We start from the raw sequence: 12,311 nt of genomic DNA on the forward strand, positions 1-12,311 counted from the left end.
ATGCACCACCCAACCAGATAGATGGGGAAGGAACACCTCGCAGGCCAGGCGGATGGCCCTGAGCCCTCTGACATTTATGTGATGCGACAGCTCCTCCTGCGACCATAGTCCTTGAGTTTGAGGGCACTAAGGTGCGCTCCCCAGTCGAGGTCAGACGCATCTGACACCAGGGACACTGTGGGCCGTGGAACTGCAAACGGAACCCCTTCCATCACCGGATTTGGATTGTACTGCCATTGGAGGGAGATGAGTACCGGGGATGGGACCATGAGGAGCCTGTCCAACGGGTGCCTTACTGGAGAATAGACTGATGACAACCATATTTGAAGGGGCCTCAGATGCAGCCTTGTGTGCTGGACTACATAGGTGCATGCAGCCATGTACCCTAGGAGTCAGACAGACCTGAGCTGTGGTGACTTGGGCAATCAGATCTGACATTGCTCTGAATCTGGCTTGTGGTAATTATGCTCTGGCTTGGGTAGAGTCGAGGACTGCTCCGATGAACTCTGTCCTCTGAACAGTGACCAATGGTCATTTATCAATAGGCCCAGGGCATGACAAGTGACTCAGCACCTCGATACTGCACTGCACCTGCCCTTTGGAGCAACCCTTGATGAACCAGTCATCCAGATAGGGATAGATCGGACACACACACCCTGACGCAAGCTGCGACTACTGCCATGCACTTCGTAAACACTCTTGGCGCTGTCACTAGGATGAATGGGAGCACTGTAAACTGATAATGTGTCTGACAGACCAAAAACCATACAAATCTCTTGTGGCCAGGAAATATTAAGATGTGAAAGTAAGCGTCTTTTAGGTTGAGGGCTGCATACCAGTCTCCGGGAAGGGGATGATGGAGGCCAGGGAGACCATATGGAACTTCAACTTCTGGAGATATTTGTTGAGGTCTCGCATGTCTAGGATGGGGTGTAGGCTCCCTTTGGAATGAGAAAGTAACAGCAGTAAAAATCTTTCCCTCTTGGTTCTACAGGAACTTCCTCCACGGCCCCCAGCCGCAGGAGGGCTTGTACCTCCTGGCAAGCAATTGCTTGTGAGAAGGGTCCTTGAAGAGAGGTGGGAAGGGGAGGATAGAACAAAATTGGAGGGTATACCCTGCTGCCACCGTATTGAGGACCCAGCAGTCCATAGTTATGGCGGTCCAAGCAGGAAGGTAAGACAACAGATGGGAAAATAAGAGGCGAGACAGATCCTGGTTGCGGGTTGGGAGGGTCAAGCATCCCTTCAAAATAACTGCCTGTTCTTAGGAGGGGTGCAGCTTTAGCCCGAATGAGCCCCTGCTGCTGACAGCTGACCTTGGCGGTGCCTATAAACCCCTGTTCTTTTTGCGGTATGGTTCTGCTCTGGCCTGGTTCATGAACCTCTGAGCATGTTGAGGCTTAAATCGCTTCCTAGCGTGGGCCAAGGGTTCAGCGAGCAAAGAGTGGCCCTAGAGTCTTTCAGGCCATGTAATCTGCTGTCCATTTGTTCAGCAAACAAGGCCGAGCCTTCGAATGGGAGGCCCTGGATCAATTGTTGGTCTTCTGCCGAGAGGCCAGACAACTTCAGCCACGATGCCTATCTCTTTGACACTGCCAATGCCATGGCTCTGGCTGTGGAATCTGCCACGTCTGAGGCGGCCTGCAGGGAGACCCTTGCAATCGCTGTACCCTCATCCAGCATGGCATTGAATTGCTTAACGTCCTGTGGGAGCAAATCAGCAAACTTGGCTGTGGATTGTCATACATTAAAATGACAACTGCTGAGCAGGGCCTGGTAGTTTGCTATGCAAAGCTGTAGGCTGGCTGTAAAATAAATTTTCCTGCTGTACAGATTGAGTTGCTTGACGTCTTTATTCCTGGGGGTCGAGCTGGGTTGACCGTGCCCGTCATGCTCACTGGCCACTGTGACTACCAGTGACCTGGGGGAGGAGTCTGTATACAGGTACTCAAACGCTTTTGCAGGGACGTAGTACTTACGCTCTGCCCTTTGGGACATAGTTGGCAAGGATAACAGGGTCTGCCACAGGGCCTTTACGATTTTGACCACCCCATCGTGGACTGGTAGGGCCACCTTTGCTGGCACTACTGCAGCCAGCATGTCAAACAGGAAGTCCTCTGGTTTGGACATTTCCTCGGCCTTTAATCCCAAATTTGCTGGGACCCATCTATGCAGCTCCTGGTGGGCTTTGACATCATCCTGGGGCATTGCCTGCGAGGGGCCTGCTACTGCCTCATCAGGCGATGAGGAGGCGGCGGCCAGCCCAGGGGGAAGGGTGGGTTGTGCATCCCCCCTGCCTGGGTAGCCACATGTCCTGGAGGGGGTGGTTCCTGGACCCCTTGGCCTGACCCAACCTCCGGGACCAGGGCAGGGCTAGACACTAATGCTGAAGGTCCTTCCAACACCCCCAAGACTAATTAAAGAGTCTGAGGTCCTCCAGCTTGGGAACACGCCCGTGGGTTATACCCCTACCGGGTCCATGGCCATTGACCTTGTGGCCACGCACTTGCAGACTGACCCACTGGCTGCGCAGGTGGTGGTAGGTTTTTGGGGGCCAGCAACTCCTCGCTCTCGGAGGAATAATCTTCCTCTAGTGACTACGTCGGAACCACCACAGGGTAGGCTTCCCCACTGTATCTAGTGGCCTCACACCTGCCATTCGGGGAGCGGTACTGGGAACCCACGTATCCGTCGATCAGTGACGTTGTGCATAGACCCGCTAATAATCTGGGGAGTGATGTGACCTGCTTTGAGCATAGTGTGCCAGTTCCGATGACTGGGAGCATGAGGACCATCCCTCACGCTGTGGTGATTGGCGACGGGGCTCCAATGATGAGGTTCTGGTGACCGGTGTCACGGGTCCGGCAAGGCTCCGAGGAGCGGTGCCAGGACTCCTGAGTGCCAAGGGGGCTCTGGTGAGCAGCGCTTGGGCACTAAGGAGTGATCTACGGGGCTCAGAGGACTGATGGCGTGCCTCTGTGGCTCAGTACCGTGGGTCTGGTGACTGGTGTCGGGATTCCCAAGGATCAGTGCCTGGACTTCAGCGATCCGTGTTGGGAACTCGCCACCTGCTTGCAGGTGTGTGCTCTGGGATGCGGCTCCAAAGGTTGTTGGCATGGCTCTGGGGGGTGGGATGAAACTAGGGTATGTTGCCTCAGGGATGGCTTGTGCTGGGGTACCACTGAAGGCTTTCCTCTTGAAACTAGTGGGAGGGAGGGGTCAGTGGGCCGCTCTTCCGGAGTAGGTGGCACCCGAGGGAAAAAATATCTCTTGCTGCTTGCAAGGCTTCCGGGATGGATTGTACCGTGAGGTACTGCATGCCTCTAGCACTCTCAGGAGTGGGAGGCAGCTTGTGCGGCGGAGTAAGTTCCATCAGTGAAGCTGTCGCCTGGCTGGGTTCCAGGGACGGTGAGATAGCCTGAGTCAGTCTGGATTCCACCTGAGCCTTGTCCTTATGGGTGTCCACGGAGTGCCCCCTTTCCCCATTTTTTTATGTCTTTTGGCTGGTACCTAAGATGAAAGGGCAGCCCGTGGGAGAAAATATAGAGCTTCTTCCATTGCACTTCATACTTCAGCTGCATCCAACTGGTTTGCACAGGCAGCCCTAACTTGGGCCTAAACCATGTTTGAAAATCTTATTAACAAGGTTTTTAAATCTACCATGTGAAAAAATTCTTCTTTGTCTCTACGGCATCATCCAGCTATGCTGGAGGAAAATTAAGAATTACTTAACCTGTGATTGAGGTTAAGGAAAATTAGTCCTTCCTTTCCTCGAGCCACCAAGTGAGGGACTTCAGACAGTCTTAAAGAGCAAGCAACTCTTTTGCCATTTCACCTTTTCCTCTTCAAACAGATTTTGAAGAAGAGAAGGGTTGATGGAATCAAGTCAAGAATACAAAATCAATGAATGATTCCAAGATAATCCAGAGCCAGGTCTCCTCAGGGGGAATAGAAGAACGATGCATTTTTCTTTGTGATAGTTTCCTTCCTCTGCCCAAAAGGTAATGGAAGTGATTTTGTTAGGCTATGGTATCAAATTCTAGAGAACCGCTCATCCTAGATATTTTTCCAACACAATTTCTTCGAATTCTTTTAAATAACTTATTTCCTACTTACTAGCAATTAGAGCCATAGAATGTATACCTAAAGTGGAGCAATGATAAATCTATTTTACATTCTTCCCAATCTCCAAATGCTCAGCTGGAAATTCTGGATCGAAAACATTGGAACAAATCTGGCAAGAGGATAAAATTCCCAGTAGAGATTCTGCCATCTATGTTAGCAGTAATTTCCAAGAGGGTCTTATTATCTATAGATGTCAGGGAAGCCTGCCTCCTGCGGTGTCACGGAAATTCTTCTTGCTTGCTTGCTCATGTCCATTCCATTCTAGGTGTGTGTGCTCACCATATGCAACAGTGCCAGAAGAGGTTCTTCAGTGGTTTCCGTAGAGGACTAGCTCTGGCGACCTCTAGAGTGGTCCGCATATGGCCCAATATAAAGGGCACTGCCAGCCCCCTCTCCCTTCCTCAGTTCCTTCTTACTGCCAGTAGGACTGTGCTGAAACTCTCCCCTTGCTCTAGCAAGCAGTTCCCATTCAGTGGTTCTTTGAACTTGTTCTTTGTAAATAGTTGGATACAGCTAAATTATGAAGTGCAGTGGAAGAAGCTCCATACTTTCTCCCACGGGCTGTCCTTTCATCTTGCTTCACTCAGGAAAAGTGCCATCCCCAAGGTAAGATGGCTGTGCTTAAGGTGGATGCTGTACTGCTTCCTTGAGCCATTATTCAGGGAGGCACTACTGCAGGCATCTCAGGCAAATTGGCAGAATCTCCTTTAGTGCTAGGAATTGTGTAAAACTTCTGCACCTGACTGGAAAGACTTCCATATTTATTAGGCTATTTCCATTCTTATTTGATGAGATATTTTTGGTAGTTTCACTTCCTTTCACATCATGACTGTCCTGCGACTGGTGAAACCTCATCAGATTTGATATCAAGAGAAATTATTCTGAGTAGCATTACCAATTCAAAGTGATCTGCTTAGATACTTGTTTCTTCCATGGTCTCAATTTGGGATCTGAGAGCTCTTCATCCTCAGAAGAGAAAGATTAAATCCATATTAGATCTTCAGAAATCACCTCTGGTAAGGGAGGTAAACAAGTATTTTTAAGTAACAATTTTCTTGAGCTTTTGTAGTTTGGATCTGCTGTCTTTGGTCTTTCCTTCTTATGAAGGAGAGATCTAGATGCCAAAGGGTGTGAAGGAAGTGGGCTCTCTCCCACTTCCTCTTCTGTTCGGTCCTGGACAAAGCAGTGGAGAACCTAAGCTTTGCCCAGGACACTCAATTCTGGGGATCCTTTCTGAGAGGATTAACAATCCTTTGGAGGGGCTCATATGTCATGGTAGGAGGGATGGACTGAGTTCAAGGAGGACATTACTCTTTTGAAGGGAATAATTCCAGAGAGATGGGGAGTGAAGTTCATCTCCTCCTGGAATAGGGTTCAATCTCTTTCTCAGCAGGGAGTAGAGAGGGAGGATGGAGCATTGTAAGGATAAGAATGTCTCCTTTGGCTAACATATACTCATGGGATGGAATCTCAGAAGGTACCATTTTGTTAAAATGAACAGGAAAGCAAAAAGACCAAGGAACTGGTCCAAACACTGGTGGTTGTAACAGGCTCGCTGAGGTCATTAATTGTGGTAGAAGGACCAGAAAGAAAGAGATGAGGGCTTAAATGGAGATGTCTTCCCCTGAAGTGGATCCAGGCACTACTACTGTAGGATCAGTGCTGTTTAACTCAGTCAGGTTCCCCAGAGATAGCTACAACAATGGTGGAGAAACTGCTGTCTGGGCCCAACACAGTCCTTGAGGGGGAAGAGAGCAACCAGAGGTGAGAGGTGAGAGGAACAGGATCACCCTCCTATTGGAGCACCCTCCTATGTTAGTCAGGAGGAACAAAAAAAACAAAAAAACACACTCGGGCAAGAAACTACTGGTGAAAGGCATTTAGCGTACTACTTAATTTTAAAGTGCCATCTTGACCCTGAGTGAGGGACAGCTGCCAGCTGCAGACCAAACCTGTTAGGTAACACTGAAAGGTAACACTGAAACTAAATATTCCACTACATCAAGCAAAACACCAAGGATGGGGAAGAAAAACAACAAAACAGGTTTATAAACTAGAGCATATGATCTGTGAATTTGCCCGAGGCAGGCCCTTTCCTTGACTAACAGGTCTGGTCCTGTCTCATAGCTAAGGCCCTACCAAATTCATGGTCCATTTTGGTCAATTTCATGGTTATAAGATTTTAAAAAAAGTTAATTTCATGATTTCAGCTATTTACATGTGAAATTTCAGTGTTGTAATTGTAGGGATCCTGACCTAAAAAGGGTTTGTTTTTTTTTTCGGGGGGAGGGGAGGGGTTGTCAGGTTATTGTAAGGGGGGTTGTGGTACTGCTACTCTTACTGCTGCTGGGAGCGGTGCTGCCCTCAGAACCAGGCAGCTGGAGAGCAGTGGCTGCTGGCCAGGAGCCCAGCGCTGAAGGCAGACACACCACTAGCAGCAGCGCAGAAGTAAGGATGGCATGGTATTGCCACCCTAACGTCTGTGCTGCTGCTGGTGGGGCACTGCCTTCAGACATGGGCACCTGGCCAATAGTTACCGCTCTCTGGCTACCCAGCTCTGAAGGCAATGCCGAAGTACAGCTGGCAATACTGTGACTCTCCTGCAACTCCCTTTGGGTCAGGACCCCCAATTTGAGAAACTCTGATCTCCTAATGAAATCTGTGTAGTATAGTAGTACACAAGACCAGATTTCACAGGGGGAGACCAGATTTCATGGTCTGTGACACGTTTTACATGGCTGTGAATTTGGTAGGGCCCTACTCATAGCTGATAGAAGTAGAGACAACCCATTGTATGAAGCGATAAACCTGCAGATGTTGGAGAACAGTATTTCAGCATTAGTAGTTGGGAGTTTTCCCCCTAGAATGAGACAGTGCACTTGGCTGAGAAGTCTATTGGACTGTTCCAATTAACAGCTTAAAAAATACCCTAATTTTATAATACTAGAACACTTAAATGAAGGATTCCAATTCCTCCTTTTAATTTAGTTTTCTATATATAGCAACATCTAGAGCCAAACAAGCTTGGGTTAAAAAAAATACAGGACCACCATGCTAAAGGTGATGAGCAAGTGAGCTCAAGGCAGCCCACTGCTTGACCAAAACTCAGTAAGCTGAAGGTGTTGAACTTCACAAAACTCTGCACCACGAAATGAGACTAGTGAGTTAGACATATTGAGCCACTGACTGTGCAATAAATAGTCTTGTCTTGACAGTCATACAAGCAAGCTAGAGACACTGCATTAATAGTGTCAAGGAAGAGGACTGATATCAGCCCCAGCAGCTACTGGAACTATAAACGTAACCTCAAAAGGGCCTACGTCTGACACTGGCTCAACATCTTTAGCTTGCAGAGAGACAGTGAGAATATCCAGGCAAGTTAGAGCTAGTGACCTGACAGAGGACTTATCCTTGATATCAACTCAGCAAGCAACTGCTGTTGATAGAGGGGCTGCCGGTCCACCCTGGTTCCAAGCCCCCACCAGTTAGCTGCAACAGGCTGCTCTTCCTGCAAGCAGTGGACAAGGCAGGCGGCTGCCAAACGACGTCAGAAGGGAGCATTGCACAACTTTAAATGAGCATGTTCCCTAATTGATCAGCAACATAACGAAACAACGTTAACCGGGACGACGAAGTGAGGAGTTACTTTATTTAAAAAATAATGTTATATGTAAACAGAGTCACAGGTTAGAGTTGTTTTATATCGGGGTAGACAACCTATGGCACGGGTGCCGAAGGTGGCAAGTGAGCTGATTTTCAGTGGCACTCACACTGCCTGGGTCCTGGCCACCAGTCTGGGCGGCTCTGCATTTTAATTTAATTTTAAATGAAGCTTCTTAAACATTTTAAAAGCCTTATTTACTTTACATACAACAATAGTTTAGTTATATATTATAGACTTATAGAAAGAGACATTCTAAAAATGTTAAAATGTATTACTGGCACGCGAAACCTTCAATTAGAGTGAATAAATTAAGATTCGGCACACCACCTCTGAAAGGTTGCCGATCCCTGTTTTATATATTTATTAAATACCTAGACATGTTAGGTGCTTTTGAAAATCTCACCTTAGTTTTTCAAGAGCACAAGTCCCAATGAAAGTCAATGGAACTCGTGCTCTTATGTCGCTTTTGAAAATTCCACATTACAGTCTTAGTACTAAGATTTACATTCCTGCCCTCTAGTGGCCATAACTGTTCACCACCACCTGATAAGAATAGGCTGGCTCTGTGTTTGGAAAGCACCTACCACATTCGTGTCTGCTACTGGAATAAAAATATATTTTCAGTGTTACACTAACTGATCCAAGCAATGCTCTCTGCCTTTACTCATTTAGATAAAATGTGCTCTGAAACACCTGTACAGTAAAGGATAGGCAATTGTTTTGAATTCCTGGATTTGAAGATTATTATACGTTTTACCAAACTGCCTCAAACCATCAGGCAGATTATTCCTTTTCAACCTTGACCATTTTTTCAACCAGCCGATAGTGTTTTAAGTGCAGAACTCTAAACGTAAAATCTTAGTTTAATTCTTCTCTCTTTGTACCAAAAGATGTTAAGTAGAATTTTTTCTTCAATACCAAGCTGCAAATTACTCCAATACTCCACTCTTTTCATCTGTTAAGAACTTTTCCATATTCTGAACTAAATTATGTTCTACTGTAATCAGTTTATTGTAATGATAATCTGCATTCTTGTACTCAGAAAGGTTGATCAATTTACTTACATTATGCCTGTAATTACTACCATGCTACCAAAAAAACAGTGAATTTAAATTTATTTAGTGTTAAATGGGTATGGAATGTGGTACAGTACATGTAAGACACTTCAAGATGAGTAAAGCAGACCTAATTGCACAAGAGAGAAAAATTTCACCTCAAAAGTCAAGACTATCAAACCATTACAATTTCCACCTTCAGAATGCAAAGTATATCATGCAAAAACTAAACCAGACAAACACAACATTGTGGTGCCACTTAAATGCTACCTTACCACAATATTTTACAAGACATTAAGAATTCATTCATAGAGAATGAAATATTTTAGCAATGAAACTAAAATATTAATGTTTTAATCATATTTACCAGATTTTGCATGACCACCAGTTCCAGCATTACACTAAACCAAGGAGTGGGCAACATCCTGGGAAAAAATACCTTAAATTAAAGCACCTTTTATTCACTGTCAATATTGCTTTCTGCAAGAGTTAGCTTTTATGATCTTATTTATTACTTAGATTCCTCACATAATTTTGTACTTTTCAGTACACTTATTCATGTACAGAATAATTACATTATCACCATATCAGCAAGACGATTTAGTAGTCTTGACTAATTATTACATTTAAAACCATGTTACGTCATATGACCTGCAAACAAATTAACTTATGGGGCAGAGACCTAGATGTAGAAATATAACCAATTAAAATATGCTCTTATTTAGTTTAAAATTAAACCCATGGTATCAACTATATTTTGTCTGCATTATATTTACATTTACATTTTTAAATATGTAGGTAAAAATTGCAGATAGAGTAAAAATATAGAATGCAGATGAACTATGGTGGGGTGAACAAGAGGGCAGTGCATTCATTTATCTGTAATGTTCCTTGATCAGGTGGTTTATCTCCTTTCCTCCCTTATCCCCCAAGAGATAGTCATGGGGCAACTGTAGCCAATAGCTGCATAGCTCTTTCTGCTCATGCACGAGTGTTTTATCTATCCAACTAATGCAACAGACTAAGATCCTACAATCCTATCAATTTCATTCAGCACAAAGCACTGCAGCAGCAAACTTCTATTACTGCTGAAGCTACCAGCCTGAGCATAAACAAGGAAGAAGCATAAACAGAAAGAGACAGGGATGGCCTAAAGATGTCCACCCCATAATGTTTATATTCTGTGCGCACCCACAAGTTACATGGACTAACCATGATGTGCCAGAAAATAAATCAATTTATTCACTCTCACTAGACATTATGTATTCAACTTCCTTGTGTTAATTTAAAGTGTTAGGGACTTATCTAGAAAGAAAGATCTCCTTGAAGTAAAGTTTCCACCTACATTCAAGGAAAATCATTTATTAGCCATAATTCACAAGATCTAATAGCCTTGAAATAAGACTACTGATTAACTACAGATCTAGTCCAATACAAATTCTAGAAGACAATTTCATGACCATGAAATGTGAAATTCGGGTAAACAGGCGGCAAAATACTTCAATAATCAAATGGAGTGTCCTACTTTCATAGGCCATGAATCTCTGGAATGCATATTTTGTAAATAAAACCACAGGAGTATCTTTTGAATAACTGTTCAAGCATTGTATAATTCTAAACTGGTTAATTAAAATCAAATTTATTCTCCCCCTTCCCAAAAGACAAACCCTGGAATCAAAATCTTCTCCTGTTTATCGTGTATGATGAAACATAGATGAACAATGCAACATTTGGAAAAAAATACTTTTTACAAGGTTGCAGTTCTAAAACACATATATTACAAAGCAATGTAAATAAATATCATGCTAGTACAAAAGCTCTTATTTACAGTTTTACAAATGAAATTGTATTCAGTGTAAATGCAGTGTTTTAAAGAACACAGTATAAGTAAAATGAATTCCTGTGTGGAATATTATAGTTTCTGCTAGATTTCAATGTAGTATTATATAAAAAGCATAGTTCAAATTAATTTATGCTTATAATTTAGTACAGACAAACCCAGTTTACCTGGAATGGTATCTGTTAAAGTGCTGAAAAAGAGGAAGTTTTTGAAATTTTAGAAAACATACTGTACATTATTAAAGCTTTATCAAGTCAAAATGTTAGATTTTTTCACATTTTCTACCACAATGCCTGTGGATAAAACATTTTCATCAATTCAGTGTAATTTAGATGATGTTAGGTATTGATATCTTCATGTTCAAATCTGTTAATTTCCAAAAGCAATCTGCCTCAAGCTTCCATGGCGGCTTCAGGTTTCATAATCTGGTAAGTAATCAAATATTCTGGATAAGCCTGAAAGGCAAATGATTCAGTAAGGTTAATTTTCATAGCAAATTCAGAACACACATTTTACAGGATTTCTTGCCATCTGAGCAAAAGGTGGAATATGTATGTCATGGAGACGGGAGAGCAAAATTTCTGCCAGAAGTTTTCAGTAAATAAGGACCTGTGATTCTCAACTTTAAAAGCTTAGGTTTTATTTATATGCACTGAAAGACAAACCCCAATAAATCCAGAGAAGAGACTCAGTGTCAATGGCATACCAGTGAAAAATGGCTTCTTAAAATTAAGTATATTTTGACAAGAAAACAAAAAAACCCATTACCTGTTCTCCTCTGTATATGACGTACTCTGCTAAAGCTAGTCCATTTACACTAGGTCGACCAGTAACTGAATGATGTCCTGGAGGAGAATGAGCCATTTTCATTGCACTGAACTGCAGGAAAGACTTGCCCAATGTTACACGGCAAAACAGCAACTGCCTATAGTAAAGAAAAACTTTTACAACCAAAAATGTTTGGAAAGTAGGAAAAACATTTCTTGGTCATTCAAAAGCTCTATTCACAGAGAGAACTGTAACTTTAAACCACTAGTCATTTTTCATATTCCACAAATTCTGAAGTTTTATCCATAATGTTATGTTCCCCTTTTTCAGTCCTGGTTCCTTTCCCCAACCTCCAGAGATTTTTCTAACTCCGTACAATGCAAGTTATATTAATCGTTTGTGGAAATAGAATGATTAATAGTGAACTCAAAGACTGTCACCTCAGTTCTTTATTTTTTGGCAAAGTATACGTCACTCAGACAAACAGATGAAGTCTACATAAAAGTATGTAGTAGTTCCTAACACTAAAATTTGTGTATCTGTCTCAGAGAAGGAAGCCAAATTCAAAATATTACCAGGGCCAACTACAAACAGGTTGACTAGAAACCCTAGCTCAAATTAGACCCACCACGTAGCGGAATTTGTCAGTATATTAGATGTGGTTGCTTTTTTTGTTTTATAAAAAGAGATACAAGGACACATTTCCTTATGTATCTCCAATTGTTATCTAAATACTTGGATAAAAAATGTAATTATGCTTTACCACTGAAGTTCGTATGCTTGATTTCAACATCCTTGGACATTTGCTTTCTGTGGCACAACCAGCAACAGTACAGACTGTAAAAAGAGGAACCACCAG

At 43.4% G+C, this 12,311-nt stretch overlaps 1 protein-coding gene across 3 annotated transcripts in view; it reads right to left on the reverse strand.

Annotated features, from left to right (window-relative positions):
* Window positions 1-8,887: 8,887 nt before the first annotated feature.
* The window catches only part of TNKS2 (tankyrase 2), a 56,374-nt gene continuing 52,950 nt past the window's right edge, over window positions 8,888-12,311 (reverse strand). For all 3 annotated transcript variants that reach the window (XM_039480878.1, XM_039480879.1, XM_039480877.1), the window contains 2 exons: window positions 11,453-11,609; window positions 8,888-11,139 (listed from right to left, as the gene is read on the reverse strand). In XM_039480878.1, coding sequence (XP_039336812.1) covers window positions 11,077-11,139; window positions 11,453-11,609 — 220 coding nt within the window. In that variant the 3' untranslated portion in view covers window positions 8,888-11,076. The remainder of the gene's footprint in view (window positions 11,140-11,452; window positions 11,610-12,311) is intronic.

The sequence above is a fragment of the Mauremys reevesii genome, linkage group 7 (assembly GCF_016161935.1).
Source record: "Mauremys reevesii isolate NIE-2019 linkage group 7, ASM1616193v1, whole genome shotgun sequence".
In the NCBI taxonomy this organism is placed as follows: Eukaryota; Metazoa; Chordata; order Testudines; family Geoemydidae; genus Mauremys; species Mauremys reevesii.